General features: G+C 43.8%; 2 protein-coding genes across 3 annotated transcripts in view; one reads left to right on the top strand and one right to left on the bottom strand.

Annotated features, from left to right (window-relative positions):
* The window catches only part of Timp (Tissue inhibitor of metalloproteases), a 33874-nt gene extending 21513 nt beyond the window's left edge, over positions 1 to 12361 (bottom strand). Inside the window, exon 1 of the mRNA XM_031985534.2 lies at positions 11567 to 12361. The gene's annotated coding sequence lies outside the window, so the exon portion shown is untranslated. The remainder of the gene's footprint in view (positions 1 to 11566) is intronic.
* Positions 1 to 18828, top strand: part of Syn (synapsin) — a 56399-nt gene that overhangs the window by 28315 nt on the left and 9256 nt on the right. For both annotated transcript variants that reach the window (XM_031985531.2, XM_031985530.2), the window contains exons 7-8: positions 17369 to 17574; positions 18252 to 18516. In XM_031985531.2, coding sequence (XP_031841391.1) covers positions 17369 to 17574; positions 18252 to 18516 — 471 coding nt within the window. The remainder of the gene's footprint in view (positions 1 to 17368; positions 17575 to 18251; positions 18517 to 18828) is intronic.

Consider the following 18828-nt stretch of genomic DNA (forward strand, 5'->3'; position numbering starts at 1 on the left):
CGGGGAAAGCGAGCGCCGATAAAAGGGATATGTTCAGAGCGTACGCGAGCACGGCTCATGAATACGTATCTATATTTACGGTGTGACTCACAAGTAAATAACGAAGGAGCCGGTGCGATACTGGTGGTCGACAATTTGCCGTTCATCAAATCACTTGTTAATGCGGCCCGTGTCGGCCCGATAACGATCCGCCAGTCTTCATTTACCGGCACGGATAAAAACGTAATCGGTTTTATTAAGTGGCAGCCCGGGCCCGCGTTAACTCGAAGGATTCGCGCGCGCGTTCGTAACAATGCGAACCGCGCTCGCGCGACCGTTCTGTGCGCCGTAATAACGCGTGATTCATCCGTCGATTGAGATGGATCGCATCGGAGTGCAATTGCTCGGATCGTTTCACGAGGGAAACCATGGGAGGGACGGTAGACAACAACGTTCACCGACGAATTATCGTTCCGAGCGAGAGCATCGTAATTTTCGCGTACGGAAAAAGGACCAATGTTACAAATTATAGTGCAGTGATAATACGCTCGCGAAGTTTGCCGAAGCTATTCTCGATCTTGTAATGAAATAGCGGATTCCGATACGTCGATGGCTGTGGAGCATTTTATCTTACCTTTATTTGCGTGCGCGTCGACGCATATTTTTGTCTTTTCCGATGAAAGGCCAGCGAACGTGGAAATTAAACGGAACGATGATTATTACAAAAATTAGCATGCACCGATTAATTCGTAAACGTGAAATGCGCGTGCTCGATAAACTTTTAGCAAACATCGGTATTGGTTTAATGAAACGTATGGAAATAAGTAATTGTTTCGTGTTGATTTTCATGCGCCTATAATAACCTGCGCGTTATAAAGCTTTCTTTGCCTTATATGTGCCGACCCTCGGAATTGGAGCAAGTACGTGCGGACCGGCCCCAGCAAGACACTGCTAAGTAACCACAGACGCATCCTTATTCAGTGCAAACAGAGTTTATAGCTACCGCAAAGTGCATATTTACACAATAAAGTCGAACTACCGGGAGTTACTGGGAATTACGATAATAATCATTTACAAGGAATCGGTTATCGAAACATGCTGCCACCGAGATAAAGCATTTTTCCAAATCGCGGCCCGTTCCACCAGGAAAATTACTGATTGGCGTCAAAGAGAAATCCGACGTGGCCGGCTAACGCAAAGCGATGGAAAGCCGTAAAGTCCGTCATGGAGATTAATAACAATAACTGTACTCCCCCTTGTATGGAAATTACGGTCGGGGAACAATGAAGAACGATGTTGCGGTTTAACCGCGTCTAAATGGGAATCTAAGTCGGGGAATCCGAGGGGTTTCAAAACATTTCGATTGCCGTAACATTATTCACGCGTACACTTTACGTTGCGAACAAACCATTAGTTCCGGTGTTCGAACGTTTCCTATCTTGTAGAAATTTCAGTATAATTTCAAACACACGTGCGTTAGAAGAAATTAAAAATCTGGTGAAATAAATTGCAAGCAAGGTATTAAAAAAAATGCATATTGGATTACCTTCTAACTCTTTGACGACGAATTCCGTCATCTTAGCGACAACAAACTTTGGTACATAAACCGGGAAGTTACAAACAAGTAATATAATTATTTAAATAACAACGGGTCAATCTATAATTTTCTGGTTTTCGAGTATTTTAAACGCATAATCTAGTTTCGCGTGGAAAAGATTTTTAACACTTTAAAAAGTCCTCGTTTGCAAATGGTTGATACAGGGTAATGAACTTGTCATTATATGATTATTTATACGAATAAATATCTAAGATTCTTTAATATTGTTTTGCTATTGAGTTTAAAAGAGTGGCGAAGTAATTGTAGCCGTGTAATTGTGCAATAGTATGCAGCAGAAAGATTAATGTTGGCTGTAAATGATAAGGGGAATTGACCGATCGATAATATTACACGTAGCACGACACGCGATATATTTATCAGGATGTTTAGATTTAGTGAAACAGTGGGCCAAAAATATAGGGCAGTTAAACGGCTCAGGAATAAATGGCCGGCTATTTTCATCGGCGTCCAAGAAATAAAAGTGTTTCAAAACAGCCCGTGGGTCACAAACCGCTGACACGGATTGTCTGTATCTATTTATATCCAGACAGAGGAAAAAATAAAACCGCTCGCTGACGAATAGCTCTATCTTTGGTGCGAATATGCTGCGAGCAATTACAACGATGTGCTTTCGTGTAACGAAACAAAACGTTGAACGTGCCTTTTTCATTCTCGAAATCACGAGTTCGATTTTCTTTTGTAGCCATTTTTAACGCGCTGAATTTTGTATTTCTCTTTGTCATTCTTGTCGACCGTTTGTTTACTATTCTATTTGATCGCTGATTCTAAAAATATTAACCTTGATGTTCAAAGAGAATAATTAACAGAATTTTATATATGAAAAAAAAAAATAAAAAAATATAATACGAGTGAATCTATGTTCTAGTTCACCAATATTACAAACGTGAATTTAATCGTATTCAGTTTGTAATTTGAATCTACTAGTATTAATCAATTAGTGTATTTTAATTCGCTGATAGTAAAATATTATTTTTTATTATGCGAGATACTTCAGTTCGCTGCTATTATTCTCGATTGTGTTACTCGATTCCACGAACTGTCATAGTGAAACCACGTTGACACTTAGAATTCAAATACATTCTTACCAATAGAATTGTTATAATATTACTGTTCTAAGAAGATGATCATTATTCCATTGTGGTTGATCTTGCTAATATTATACGGTTCTGCGAAGAACTGTTCTAGCAAAACCACACCGACACTCCGGAGATAAATGTATCGTTCGTATCGGTGTTATCGATACCGTGTTATAAATGTTCACACTGTCCACCCACCGACGGCGGCGCATTGAAAATAACAGATGAAATCATTCAGGATCGCCGAGATGTGCAATACGTATCTGTTCCATCGATGCGTGGGTGAAAGATGAAAGAAAAACTCGCGACTTCCGTTGACGTTGGACCACTATTTGCGCAAGTGATTACATGGAAGGTCCGCCGAAGCCCCGCGGCTTGACCTTCGTTTCCTAAAAGCAATTGCAAGATGCATTTCTGGTTAAGTGCATCAACTGAACGATATCACATCTGTTGCGAACTAATGAATCAAACAGATCCACGATAAAACCCTAAGAAATTCTACTTCGCTAAACTTCATCCGCATCATTCATAAACAAAAAGTCTCAGACGACTCATTTCATCCAGCGTTAAAGGCTAACAAATTAACACTACATGAATTAACAATAATTTTCAATGTATTAGGTATCATATTAATGTCATTCAAATCCCAAAATCTGTACAGTTCCTACTACACAAACAAAACATCAGAAGAAACCCATTTTACCCAACGTTAAAGGTAGACAAATCGTACATCACCGAATTAATTACCATACTCGACAATTTTCAATGCATTACTACTTGCATTCAGCCTCATGCGATTCAGTAAGAGCTTCGCAAAGTCTAATTCGCGGTCCGAAATTCATATGGTTCGCATTATACGGACAGTAAATCACTCGGCGCCGCGAGGAAATGGGACGGAGAAGAAGTCGAAAGGGTAGAAGATGAAAGAGTTTCGTCGCGTCTGATGGCACTAATCGCTAAAACGCTTTCCCATCCTAGAAAATGTTTCGTTCCCCGAATCCCCGGCGCGGCGGCGTTGCGAAAACGTTTATACGACGGTTTATCGCGATCCTCGTTCCCCGATGAATGGAGATTGCTGACCGGTGAGTCACGGCCGTAGTAAAGTCTACGGCGTTAGTTAGCCCGCGAAAGAACGCGGCAGACGTCACCCGGGCAAAAGCCGACCAACCGGCGGCGTGTCGCGGTCGTATGCGGCTGAAATTTTAAATGTACCCGGCTATGGCCGCCGCCAGGCCGAAGGCCTTCTGCGTACACGTCGAGGTTTGCCGAATGCTAATTTATGGACGCGCGGGTATCGGTGCCAAGGCTGACTCACGGCAGGCGATTCGGCTTCGTACCAACACGTCCTGCTGAAAATTCATTTCCACCCGCGTGTCAATCCTGCGGCTTTCCGCGAAACCTGCGCGCAGCAAGAATTCTGTAAACGCGTGCTCGTTGCATCGAGTGATTCAGTGGCGGACGTCATGGCTGGACTTAGGATTTCATGCACTTGCGGACGCGAATCGCGTGAAATGCGTAACGGTGGAATTATACAAGCATTTGGGAATGATGGTGGATCTCCGTGTGAAATGGGATATTCTGAATTAATGCTCTTGTCGGAAAAAACAGTGCAGTGACGAAAACAGAATAATACTACGGTTGGATATTGAGGACCTACAATTTCCTGTTTGTCCAAGATGCACTGAATATTAACTGTTTTTCATATTATCCTCTTCATTCCGTTCTTATTGTTCTAAGTTTCTCGAGGCATATACGATTTTATAGAAACTCCCACGCGCCACGCGAATATTCCGCAAAAGGAAGAGTAAAGGAAGTCGAGATGGATCTAGAAATGGAAACATTCCAACGGTCATAAATTAAATTAACCAATTGATTGAAAACGAGTCGAGGGAGTATACCTAATTTAGTATTTCTCATCGACGACATTAATATTTATCTTCCTGCGCGGCTCTCCCAGCTTGAAGTGCATGGAAGCTGAAGCGTCCAACGGCTCTTTTTTATCATAAAAAAAATTTATGTTCGCCTCTCTACAAGCGGGCAATCTTAAACTGTTGATCTCTGGTGGGTATCATAAATCAGCGCTAGGGGACCGAAATGGAAACGCGGTGTACAAGAGCGCTTCAGCGGCTGTACGGTTTGTAGCGATTTAATGCGGCGCGCGTAATGCAGTCGGTTCGTCGGCAAACAGGCTGCCAACGAATAATCGTGAACGTTAATTAAGTCCCGCGGTCGATTATGTGCGCCACGTAATCCTGCGGCGCGCGATGAATCCTCCCGGCGTGCTTGGAAGGATTAAGAAGGAGAAAAAGGAGAAGTAGGAATGCCAGCCACCCAGAAAGTGCATGACTAGACTGGCCATATATTCGTGATGATGTAACGGGAGAAACCGCAGAGACCACACCCCGACGGGCACCGCGGCCACGTGCTGTTTCGTAAGTCGCCGAGTTTTAGGCAAGGCCGCCGTCCGGTGTGGGATGATCATTGCTCCCCATAAAGCGGATTCGGCAGTATCGCCGACATTAATCTCCCGCGTCCTTTAAAGCGGCCACCGTGCCCTTGTCATTGAAGAATTACGCTTGACGCGAACACGCCGTTGAACATCGCGATCCAAGTATTATCCCTTAGCACTCGAACGTTTTTCACTAGAAACAGTCGAGACTTTGTGGCGAGATACGAACGACATTCTTTGAAACTAATTAACAAAAGCATACATGAATTGAGAAACAAAGCTATTTTATTTTAATACTGAATATATTCATGCATCATGCAAAGACTGATATTATACGTAAGATTTTATAATTTTATTATGTCGAATCAAGTGGTGACTAAGGTTCACTTCTCTAGTGCGAAGGGTTATAATTTGATTAGGCTTGATGGTACTTTATTTGGTGATACAGTCCTTTCAGCTTGATTTGATTCATGCTGAGATTTTATTATTTTCAGGAAATTACGGATTGTAATGAATACTTGTGGTGCTTCAAGTGAAATATAGGATTATAAACATCAGAATCTATAGTGATTAATATTATAAATGTTCAATTTTAAATTTCACCGACGAATTGTCTCGTGTGAGTTTGCAGGTTGAGTTAATAGATTGCGAATCAGATTTAACTTCGAACTGAAATTTGCCAAACGCGTTTCAACGGAAGATTAATTACATCTCCCAAAACGAGCGCAAAAGAACCAGCGTTGAGATATTAAACGGACAGCTCAGCAACCACTTCCAATTTACAAAATTCCTTCGAGAACGACTAGGCGCCAATCTCAAGTTCCCTCGGGAGAAGGTTCGCGAGCCGCGAGTAATTACCACGTGAGAAATGTATCACCGCGCGGTCTTTCCAGGTGAACGAGGACCAACATTGCGGTCAGGAATATCTCATTAGAGCCCGGCGAGCGGCGGCAACGATCTCGCGCGCCACGACGCCGGCAGAATGATAATTTCCGTTCCTCCAATTAATCCGGCGCTGCCTGAGAGGGCGGTTTCGTGGATTCCGCGGAAAGTATCAATTTATGAGCGGCGCCAGCGGCCGCGCATTGGATAATGGCCAACGATGCAAAGAGCGCCGTTAATCACTAGCCCCGCGGCACGTGCATTCACCTTGTCGAAAATGCGCGGCACCGGTTAGAATGGGGTCGCCAGTTAATACCGAACTGAAAATAACGAACCGGTGCGTCACTTTATACGGATCCCCGGTATAAATATCGTGGAACGGTCGGTAATGACGCGCGATAAAGAACCGCGGCGTTGTACGGTGTAATCGGGCAAACCTCGCCGGGCATAAATAACGAGAAAATTGCCAATAACTCGGACCGGTGTCCGTGGCAGCGTTTGATCCCGGAATAGTTGAGGATTTATCGGCGAGATTCCCAGATTACTGTGTCGTTCGCGGTAAAGAAGAATGTATCGCGAACTCCCGCGGCGTTATCGGGAACGTACACGCCGCGTGTCCTGTCCCACACCCGTTCCCTATCGTTCCACGATACCAATGGCGTCGCGAGCGCGGTCACGAAAACCGCCGGTTATAAATAATCCGATTCGCGAGTCCAATCTGTTCGCTGGGGGGAGATGAGTTCTTCCTTGAGACAAGGTGTTCGATTGGAAAGTCCTGGTCGTGTGAAGTGAAGCCGTTTCAGGGAATAGGGATTGAACGTTAGAGTACAATGATCATAATCATTGTGTTCCTTCGTCGCGACCTGATCGTGACATCTACCTACTTTTGAAAAAGTTAAATGCATTTTGCTTATAGTATGATCGACGATCCGTTCCTTCACCGTCACTTTCGCCAAGGAACATTCTCCGAGGTCAGCTTCCAAACGCAGTTACAAAGATGTCTTGCGAAAGCTGACTATCTTCACTAATAATACCTATCAAATGTCGACTTGGCAGACATCCTCGCGAAATTATGGGGCGGTCCAATATTAGCCTTCGTCATTAGCGAAAGTGTTCTTCGCGTTCAATCGGCGAACAATTATCACGCTTACTCTAACAATCCCTATGCGCTTGTGCGAGCTTCTCAAATAAATGCAACCGAATTTCTATCATGAAACGATTGAAACGTAAATGATTCCGTTACTTTGACTTGAAGGAATCTTCCCTCCGAAAGAAACTCCTTCCCTTGCTCCGCTTGTCACGGTGCGATCCGCAAAAATTCGAATTTGCATAAGGAACTGGAACCTAATTACGACACACGCCCCGTTTGATCGAATACCTGTCGTTAGTGTTCGAAAACCGCGGAGCGAAAGTCGGCTATTAAAATTGACTCGGACTCGCGAGCGCGTGTTGAACTTGATCCCATCCCTACCGGACACGCGGTGGTTACCTATGTGAGTGTACATAACGTAGGTGCGCGGACCGGCCGGCTGGTTGGCGCCACACGGTCCTCCGCGTATCGGCGGAACGCGTAATAAACGTAATATCGTACAGAGCCGATACGGGCCTATGCATTACACACCGTTACGAGTCGAACGCGAGGGATTATATCTTCCTCGGTCGGTTAATCGGCGTATCACAATCCGAGCCTACGACGTGGGGAGGCAGCCGTACGATTTATAACGCGCGCGGGGCCATTCGTTCCTGTTTGTACTTGGGGAATCACTTGCCTCTAATGAACGCCGTCCACGTCCGAACGTGGACATTACGAGGAATCATACCCGCCGGACCTTTGGGAGCCAAATGGGAATTTGTGGGGGTTCTTCCGAGAATCTTAGACGCTTATGCGCGCCAGGTACGCGGGGTTCGTACAAGTCGCAGGGCCGTTTTCATAAAAAGTCGCATTCACTTGTACACGAAGCCTCTCGCGTCGGAATTGATAGGAATACTAAAATGTTCGGATAAAGGAGCTTTCCAATAATAGAGGAATTATGTTTCTAGCATTACGCGTGATTTATTCGAAGAGAGATCGTGACGAAGATTGTTGATACCTACGTGGATTTCGTGACTTTGCTGCTACATTTTTTGGTATATGTTGTATGTATATTAGTTGCTTAGTGTGTATTCGATGAATCTGTTGTATAGTCTAATTTGCTGTAAAATGTTGCAAAGTAAAACTTGTGCAAGAGATTTCCGATTAGATGTGAAGACAGTTTAATATTGAGTAATAACCGCATCAATGTTGGATGGATTGATGCGAAGGAAACGATTGTTAAATCAACTCTGTTCTTCAATACGGTCGACTCGTGCGAGCAGGTACTCGTGCACATATTTTCCTTCGTACTTATCGAAATCGATTGCTCGGAAGCGTACCAAATTCGATTACACGGGCGTCGGATTCGCGTTTAACTGAAGCTTGAACCGAAACGCTCGTACTGATGAATTTTACGAGGTTCGTCTCGCCGGTAACGCTTGTTTATATCTCATCGTATCATTAAATGAAATGTTATTGGTATTGTTGCTAAGTAGTATCTGCCAGTATTTATTTAAAGAAGCACCATTTAATAAAGAAATCTAGCAATTTCATATTAAACCCGAACGAAACCCTACTCATTTCTTAAATCATCAGCATAGACACAAGGAATAAACATTTTTGAAAGCTTCTTCTTATCTCCTCATTTCCTCGTTACTTCTCATAACATAAGATTCGCCAACTATCTGTAGCAATTAATTTTATCTCGGCAAACAAAAACAGTAAACATGAAAGATCATACAGAATACCAACCAAACATCATCAAGTAGTTACAAGGCTCCGCGAAACTGCAATTTAGTAGCAAGTCGGAAGCTCCTTGAAACGATCAAAACACGAATTTCCACGGTAGCAATCACTTGGCATGATAAACGCCCAGATAGCGCAATCGCTGGGTCGCTAACGAGATGTGTTTCGCATGCTAGAAACCGCAATTAAGGTGATCCGGCGAATGTGTGGACTTTCGCCGTTACGACCGGGGAAACAAAAAAAAAGGGGGGAGGGAAGAAAAAAAAATGGAAAGAAACACGGCGTCCGTGTATGAGAAAATCCGTTCGCGAGAGATACGCGTACCGGTGGCCTGTCCATGAATATGGAATTTCGTTGGGAGTCGTGTATACACAACGTCTCGAATAATAAAACGTAATGGATTGAAATTTATGCATGCTACGGGGAACCCTCGCTCCCCGTCCCCTTCCTTTTTTTCAAATCGATTCTGTCACCTTGTTGACAGCAATCGGTAATGGAACACCAATATTATTAGCATACCATTTGCATGTTTGGTGGTACTTCTTCTTCGATCTCGATCCGCTGCGTTTCCTATTCCGTGTACCATCTGACGCATATGTTTCCAGGTTTCATAGAAACAAGCCACAATGTCGGATACAACCGATCTCGTTTCCAGCCCACGTCTCAATTCGCGAACGTTTCAGCTGCGTCTCGAACTCGATTCGTCGAACTAATTAATTCTCGGCGGGGCGGGCAATTATTTACTTCCATTGCAGCTATCATAGACATGATTCGTTTATCGAGATCGGCGAAGTCGCGGCAAAGGGAAACGATGATCGGGAAGTGCCGGACGCCGATAGATCCGACCACCGACTAATTAGCGGCATGAATTATTCATAACGCGGTCTGTCGCTCGCTAATGACAGAACGCAACGAGGTGAGAGTTTCATTCGCGCACGGAGTCACAGAAATCGGAGGCTGCTCCTTTTTTCCTGATGCGACACGAGTGGCGGACATAATATGTGTCCAGGCGTGGAATTAACATAATGAAACGACCGTAAATGTCTTCATCTCTTGTTATATTTTCTGTTTACGATAACCGCGCCCTACGCCCGCGGTTTTCGCGTTTCGAGCAAAACCCGCCGGCCGTAAATGCTGGCGAACGTGTGTTCCCAGCCGACCCTGTGTCACAGTTGAACGTGAATGATTCTGTGCCGAACAGAGCTGCGGGAATTTCGGAGAAAGTTTATTTTAAATAGCGTCTGTAATATTGACTACTATACAGAGAATAATATTTTATAGTAGAAATGAAATACCGATTAATAATGCAAACCATAAAATGAAATATCTTAATATTTGTATCATGAAATATTTTAATTTTTACATTATTTTCGACGCAATTATCTTAAGAATATTTGTGTTCGTCATTTTTTGAATATTGAGAATATAATGTTCATTCCTTCGTTTTTTTCGAGCGAAGAAGAACGTTCTACTTTTTTTATTTCATTTTATGAGTCTATTAAAATAAGGTCGTTTAACCTGTAAATTTTCAAGTAGGCATAGAATACGTCTATAAATTAGTCACGTCCGACGCACGGTAACCCCCAGCGATCACTGTCAAACCGAAAACTCTTTCGTGCCAAGAATGGTTGGACGCCGCTACGCTATAATAACGCATCGGCCGCGGGGTCATCCGGCTCGGGAATTTGGAGCAGAAGATAATGCACTTCTGCGGATGTGTCAGGCTTTAATTCGCCCCGTTCGGGGCGAGATTAGATTCGACGCTTTATTGAACTAGCAATCAAGACGATGACATCAGACTCGGCTGCAGGCCAAAATAAACTTTGCTGAACACGCGCAGCGAATACTCGCGTAATCGTGCTTCTACGGACTTCTGTGCTCGAGCGGGATCGCGACACCGTTTGCCGATTTATCATTCCGCCTGTGTATACCTGTTAACATTTCGGTGAACTTGGCGGGAACGCCGTGGATACGGAACGATACAACCCGTTCGATTCGATCGACGATATTGTTGGTAAATACCAACCGATCGGTCCGATAAATGCAGTGTTGCATCGAAACGCGTCTGATAATGTTACCGTCAATGTTCGGTGAAACCCTATTTCAAATATTCAAAGACAAATAAATACAGTTCCCGTCTAGCACGATGTAATGTAAAATGAAAATAGATATCTATTCCGAACAAAACAATGTTTAATATAGAAAGGCACAAACAAAAGATAACGATAACAATCTAAAGCGTGTCACCCCGCAGCAAATATATACTCATCATTTAATTCATGTTAATCTACGGATTCTATGAATTCAAATGAAGATTCCCAGAGAGGCGAACAAGAAACCTAGAAATCCAGAGACGAATGCCTCTGACGTAACTATTACCATCGTCTCTTCGCCGAATCCTCGCTGTCGCGACTCCGCTTTCATGAGAACGTCCCGCCGCAGTAATACCTCTAACATCGTCGCTCCTAAATTCCCAGCATTCCGCGTGCTCAAATAACAAGCGACAATGAGCTCGCATGCCCGAACGCAGAGATAAAAGAAAGCCAACACCGCTACGGGAAGAACGAAATTCAAGTAGCGGCGAAGGCGTTAACAGGCAAACAGCGGAACGCGTGCAGCGGCGTGCTACAAGAAGACTCAAAGAGCAAGAAACCTCGCCGCGGTTCTCGGCGAACGCGGAAACGTCGTGGCCGGCGACGCGGCGTAAACGCGGAAAGTCGCGCACACGCGGCTAGCGAGTATACCTTTCTCCGTGACCCCTAACAGAGATCCTTCTTCTTCCGCTTTCCTCGGACGGTCTCCAACTTGCACTGGCCCTTTCTCTCCGTTATTCCGCTTGACCTCAAAGACTCGCGGGCATCAGCGAACGCCGCGGACGGCCCGTCGACGACGGACCGACGATGAATACGTCCGGTTCCCCGGGTCCCGAGCAGTGGGATCCGGAATCGATCGGCGCACCAAACCGCGAGGATCACCGGTGGCTCGAGCTTTCCACGCGCGGTTAGCGGGTCCGCGAGGTGTCTCGGGACCGATACGACGCCGGCCGCGAAAGAGGACCGACTGGATTTTCACGTGTGTTTATCGGATAGGCGCACACACGCACTCACGCACCGTTCGCCAGCCGAAGAACCTTTCGCGCGCGAGCTTCGAAAAGCAATGCAAGCGCGAACCGACACACACCGGGAGCCTCTCTCGTTCCTTCCTACGTTCCTTACGTCGTCGATCTCGCCGCTAATTCCGTCTCGCTCTCGTCCCACCTTTCTCCCTCGGCTCTTCTCTCTCCCCGTCTTTCTCTCGCTCCCACTCGCGGCCGTTCAATCATCCCGTGTTCTCCTTCTCGCTTCTCATTTCTGACTTTTACCTTTCTCTCTCTCTTTATATATATACGTATAAGCCTCTTTGTCTTTCTCGCTTCGTTCCGACGTTCGCTGCCCTTTCCGCTCCACGGGGTTCGATCTCTCTTCATACCTATTCCTTGTCTTTATCGCTATTCCTTCAATCTTATCCTCTCGTTCCATCCCCGCTTCTGCCGCTCGTTCCACATTCCCACCTATCTCGCTCTGTCGCGCGTGGCACAGGTATCGGCCGTCTCTCTCCCGCGTTTTCATTACGTTCGCTCTGTCCCGCTCCGTTTGATCCTCCGCTATCCCTCCACCTCGCCGGCCTACCCCTACTATCCGCACTATCTCCCACCGCTTTGGTATACCTTGCTCACTTTCCGTCTCCCAGCTGGCCACCCACAGTTTCCTCTCTTCTTCTCGCTTGCTGCGCGTTTCCTCCTCGTCCACGATGGAGTATTCCTCTCTTTCCCCCCTGTTCCGAGCTACGTCGATCTACTTCCTCGTTTTTTTCTGTCTTGCCCCTTTCTTTTCTTCCTCGTTTTGATCACCGGTGATCGCTTTCCTCTTTGCTCCGGGATATTCCCCCTTTTCGCTGGTACACGCCGAAACGTGCTTGCGGGGGTTCCACTCGTCACCGTTTGATTCACGATTACTATCATTTAATGTGGCTACGGCCTTTTTAATCCTCTTGACGCCGCACGGAACACGAGACCCGACTCAAATGAAATGCATTTTGTCTTTCGCCAACCGAATTTGCGTTTCCCTGCATGTCTCGGTGGGAGTCTCGTGACCGGGGTACATTCGATTATATAATCTACTCGTAGGAATAATAACGGTTATTGTTATCTTTTTATAATGAGAATGATAATAATAGTAATCAATGCTATCATAATAATTATTACTTTTTTTACCTGACAGATTTGTTTATGATTATTACCATTGAACTCGATGGCGATTAAATTTTATGCTTATACGGCCGAGCAATTAAATTCGAACCCATCGAGTTATAAATATAACATTGATGAAGAATGAGGTTAACATTTTGATTTTCATTATTAGATTATTATAAGATATTTAGGTTAACGGAATAGAAAGGAACTTGGAAGAAGTTCGATGGTAAATAGCCGATTTGCGATTGAATCCTGTTCACTGTAACCTTGCTCTTTCGCCGAAGAAAGTTTCGTGTGAATGGGCATTCGAATTTGTGGAATCTCAGGAATCCGAGAGTCGAAACGTATCAAAATACAAATATCGCTGACCCAGTGAGAACCTCTATCTGTGTAAAGTTACGCCGACGAAGACATAAAATTTAGCATATGTACGTGGATCTTAGCATTCGAAGAACCTCGGGCATTCCAGTAACTAAATATTCGATAAGTATACAGTTTCAAACGTACGATGTTATCCCGATGGCGGTTCAGCTGTTGGAAGATAAGTTTATACGAGAAAATTAAATTTATTACGGACGAATCCGTGAACTTACAGAATCCCGGGAATTTCGATGCTCTACGATTTCGAAACTGTAATGTTTCCGTCAAATGGCTGTAGTCTAGGAAACGATCAATTGCTTGCAGTTGTACCGTTAACCAAAGATGGAAAATTAGTTACTGGATTTCAGAAAGACTTTATGGCGCAGTAAATTTACCTCTGACACGAAGCTGTTACTTCTTAACCCTTACCAATTAAATTAGTTTATAGTTACTTAAAATAATTAACTTAACAAGTATACACATGTTTCCAACAGTTCCTACAACAGTTCCAAACTTTCTAGCGGCTATTCTAGGGCTTACAGAAAAGATAAATATTCTCGGATTAAGGAAACACGTTTAGACAACAAATATCGAGGGTCGTTAGAAAGTCCTTATATACAGTGTCTCTCAAATGTTTCGGCCATCCATTATCGTCCGCATAAATGAATCTTTATTACACACAGATGTCTCTTCACAAACACCTTTATCATTCGAAAACTAAAAGCAGTTCACATTAACTTCAACAGTTATTTACTCAGTATAACAGACATTACTTTTCATAAACACAATTTGGTAACAGTTTATGTCTATTTTGATCCGTGCAATCGTACGAATAGTATCCCGATCGTCTACGTTGAAAGCTTTGATTTCCAAGATCTACACGAATGAACAACGCGATTGTAAAATAAATATCCGTGCATCGAGTGTTAAGAAAGTGTGCCATCACTGGGCGGTTAAATCAACAGTAAAAAAACAGAAACGAATGTTCAGCCCCGAGTGACCAATGTTCTGCGCAGCCTCGAGTTACTTATTCATTACCACCGAGTGCCGTGTCACGTGGATATAAACTTTCGGTGCGGTCCGCGTGAAATGCGCATTATTTTTAGTGTCTGCCCTCCCTGTCTGCCCTCGGAGTCCTCGAAAGTTCCCCTGAGCACGATAAATGATTTATCTCCGTGTCCCTCGCCGCTGATCCCCGTCATTGGTGTCCGCGCGAGGTTTCGGGGTGGGGGGCACGCGTCCAGCGGTGCTCAGGGAGGCAGTTTCGCGACACCCACGTGCCGACATAAACACGTGCGTGCCCCGTACGGTTTGAGCACTGCTCCCAGCGAAACATCGGCCTGCCCTATCTATCGTTCCCCGGGTAGACGAACCCGTGGGGCAATCCATTAAACAGTCACTTCCTTTTTCTACGTCAGCCTGTAAATACAGTGGACTCCCGCATAACGCGCTCCCCTGTAACGCGGATCCGTGTAACGCGACGAAAAAATTGCAGCTAGTACCTATTCATACGACCCGATACACAGTCCTCTGTAATGTGTCAAATAAACATAACATTTTGACATTCGACTTTCTGTTTTGATTTGTGATGAGCGTATGTTTATCCGTTGCTTGTATATTCATAGGGAAGCTATAATTATGACTGTGCAAAAAATATGTACGTCATTAATTTGTCGTGGTTCCATGCTGGGGCAGAGTTGGTAATCAATGTTATTCTAGTTGTTAGATGATCTGCCTATTTTTACTATAATTGTTTATAATATCGTAAACATATTGTATATGATTTTTATATTTTTCTAACATTCATCCAAGTTTCGATTTGGAAAACCAAGTGTACTCCGAATAGTAAAGGGTTAAGAATATTAAAAAAAGATATTTTTATTCAACGACAGTGGCTGGATGAGCGGTTTCTTGTAACATATCCCCTGGGTTGTACGGTAGTTTATCATAGTCGGGCGATGAGGTCTCCGTCCCGCTGTGAAAGCGGATTTCGCGAAAATTCAGCTGTTGGTCGATGAACATGACGTTACGTACTTCGTTTCACATTCTCAGGCTAGACAGGAAAATGCAAATAGGAGCTCGTTTGAGAAAAAGCGGGGATTAAAGTCAATATCAAATGATATTGACCACTTAAGCGCGCCAGACGGTAGACTTCTTTTTATCAACGGGAATACCACGGTTATCTATTCTAACGGGACATACCGGAAAGCATTCACGTTTCACGCTGTCCTCAACCCTTTTTTCTTAACTCGATTACTCGTGGAATTAGAGGAGATTCGTGGAAATTGTGCTGATTGCTTTTGGGAAGGAAGCTTGATGTATAGCGTTGGATACAGTAATCGTCTACCCTGTTACGAGCACTCTAGGATCATCGTTTAGATACTTAGGGGTGCATAGACATTGTGATTGATGATTTGTTTCAAGTCCCTTTCTAGACTCTGGAAAAAGATAATTCTCGTTGTCAAGATCGAGGGTAGAAGAAAATTTATTCAAAATTAGGACGTATATGTGAGTCGCTCAGAAGTCAATCCGGTTAAGTCTAAAGAACAGAAACTGAGAAAATTTATGTCCTGATTTCTGAAATGATTATACAACATATTCTGACCTAACGAGGAAACGAACAGCCGAGTAAATCCTTTAGTAATTATAAAGAACATTATCTGTTCCATTAGAACGTACAAAAATCAGAAAATATAAAAAAATCGACTTAACCACATTGGCTTCTGAGCGACTGATATATTTCTTAACTTTATTTCTGAGATTATTTGATACTGTGTTCAATCAAGCTTGAATTAGAAAATCTATGTTCAATCAGCGGGAACATTAAAATGACGATTTGATTTCTGAAGACGCAAGTTTCGAAAAAAGGCAATATCCGCATAAAACTCTGTATATGATCGATCACGGGGATAGAAACCGGTACGATGGGATGACACGCACGCGTTTGCTTTTCCACGACCGTGGAAACTGGAGCCGAGTGAAATGTTTCATGGATAATCGGCTGGAACAGATCTCAGCGGACGTAACTACTCGCGGCAGTGCTATCGGCGTGTAATAATCTTTTCCAGCCTACGCGAATATTGTAGACTGCTTAATCAACCGCCTGCGTATCGGCAGACTTTGATCTTCATTCACAGATGTCGGTTAACGTATGTCGATTACCGAAGACGAGCTCGGTAACGCTGTAGGCGTCTCGTCGGGACTGGTTTCCATCGATGTTACACTGGAATGCAGAATTTCCGGTGTTATTGTTAATCAATGTTCTACCATCACACGTAAGAATGTGCTCGATAATAGCATCAGAACATTCTGAAGCAACGACTCCAGTGTAAAATATGAACATTAACAGTCAGTTGCAATTATTACTTCATTAGCTACACTCTCGTAGAGTTGTTTCCATGTTTCAGTCAATTTTTCAGTTCCTTCTCGAACAAATTTTTAATCTTTAGATGCTTCATCTATACCTATCACTGCTATCCGAAGATTAAATATATCAATACACTCATTAAACGAGTAGTAACACCTGTTAACACATTGCGTACCGGAAACGAGAAATCTCGTTTTCATTTAAACCTATTTTTGTAATTTTGCGGACTACCACATCATTTAAAGAAATATTAAATTTTATTAGAACTGATTACTTGTTTAATACTTATGAAATAATAAGATATTTGAATATTTTTCATATAGTGATACATCACGAACTTATAAGTTGATCTCATCGAGAAATCGACCAGTTTTCTAAGAATCAACCAGCACGCAACGTGTTAACGAATGAAATAATCGAATGAGAGGCACGATAATATCAAGATCGTCCTCGCATTCGCTAGTCGGATCGTCGCGTTCAAAATCTGGTACCGGCGTCGCGCTGCCGATAAACTGACCCACTCGACCGGGCTCGTCACGTAATCGTGCCTTCGCATTAATTATTTCCCTTGATTATCTTCTTTTGCAGGTGAGCGCATCTCGTTATCCAGTCGTGGTGAAACTTGGCCACGCCCACGGCGGAGTGGGAAAAGCCCGTGCCGAGACGAATCAAGAGTTTCTGGATCTCGCCTCGTTGGCTGCTCTGGCGAACACCTACTGCACGTCGGAGCCGTACGTCGACACTAAGTACGACGTGCACGTGCAGAAAATAGGCAATAACTACAAGGCGTTCATGTGAGTGTCGCGCACCACGTCCCCAACCGTTCCGTACACGCGAACGTCAATAGTTTCCAATAAACACGAGCCGAGGAAAAAGACGCTGTATCGGTGGACAGCTTGTAGCCGCGAGTATCACGGCTCGCTACATAGCTCGGCTATTAACTGCTAGGAGGAAATAGATATTAGGAAACTGGTGGGTGAGAATGTTCTCCAATAAACTCGTACGCCTCTTATTGAAAATAACAATTGAATAACTTCCTTTGAATCTTAGCAATGGTCTACTGTCCTAGTTAATCTTGCCTGTATATCATCCTGGCAGTGGGAATCACTAAAATACCCAATAAAACAGTAATAAGGAAGCATAGTTCTTAGATCTTCAAGTTATGGCTCTTGAAGTCTGTCTCGTTCTTTATTGAAGCCTCCGAGCGTGGATAGTTAAAAATTCTGTATTATAAAGAGTTTACATTGGCAATGTATTTGCGGATGGGACGGTGCGATAAACGTAAAAGTTTGCCGATAATCAAGCCTGTCAATTAGAAATGATTAAACGCGACGCGCAGAGGGATTGATGTCTCACCTCGACCTCGCCAGCCGGGGGTTTAATTGACAGAGCAACGGCGATGAATGTGTAAATCATTCACACCAGGAAACCGGCGCCGCGGTAAAACGGTGTTTGTCGATGTTTCTCGCAGGCGGAAGAGCATAAGCGGAAACTGGAAGTCGAACACCGGTTCGGCGATGTTGGAGCAATTAGCGGTGAGCGAGAGACATCGCGCCTGGATCGATCACGTGGCCCAATTGTTCGGCGGATTGGATATCTGCGCAATCGAGCTGCTGGTCGGGAGGGACGGTCGGGAATATATAATTGAGGTGAACGACAGCGCTCTGTCGTTAATGGGCGACTCGCAGGAGGAAGATCGTCGTCAGATCGCTGATCTTGTTACTGCAAAGATGCAGGTGAGAAAGGGAATTTCGGGAAAGTTTCATCGCGTGCCTCGTGAAACTATTTCCAAAATTTATTAAAAGATTACAAAAAATATATTCACGTGAAAGGTCTAATGGTCTATAATACGGAACAAATAAAGGCAATGAAAACACCGAAATTGTTATTCCTAATTAATTTGGGTTAATAAAATTTCGAGTTTATTGCGAGTGAACAGACGAAAAATAAAAATGTTAAATGCCAATCGATCAGACAGAAAATAATGGCGATACAATTGGAAATATCCTATTATTATTCTTAGTAAAATATTGATAAATCAAAGAATT

This window comes from Nomia melanderi, chromosome 5, assembly GCF_051020985.1.
Source record: "Nomia melanderi isolate GNS246 chromosome 5, iyNomMela1, whole genome shotgun sequence".
NCBI lineage: Eukaryota > Metazoa > Arthropoda > Insecta > Hymenoptera > Halictidae > Nomia > Nomia melanderi.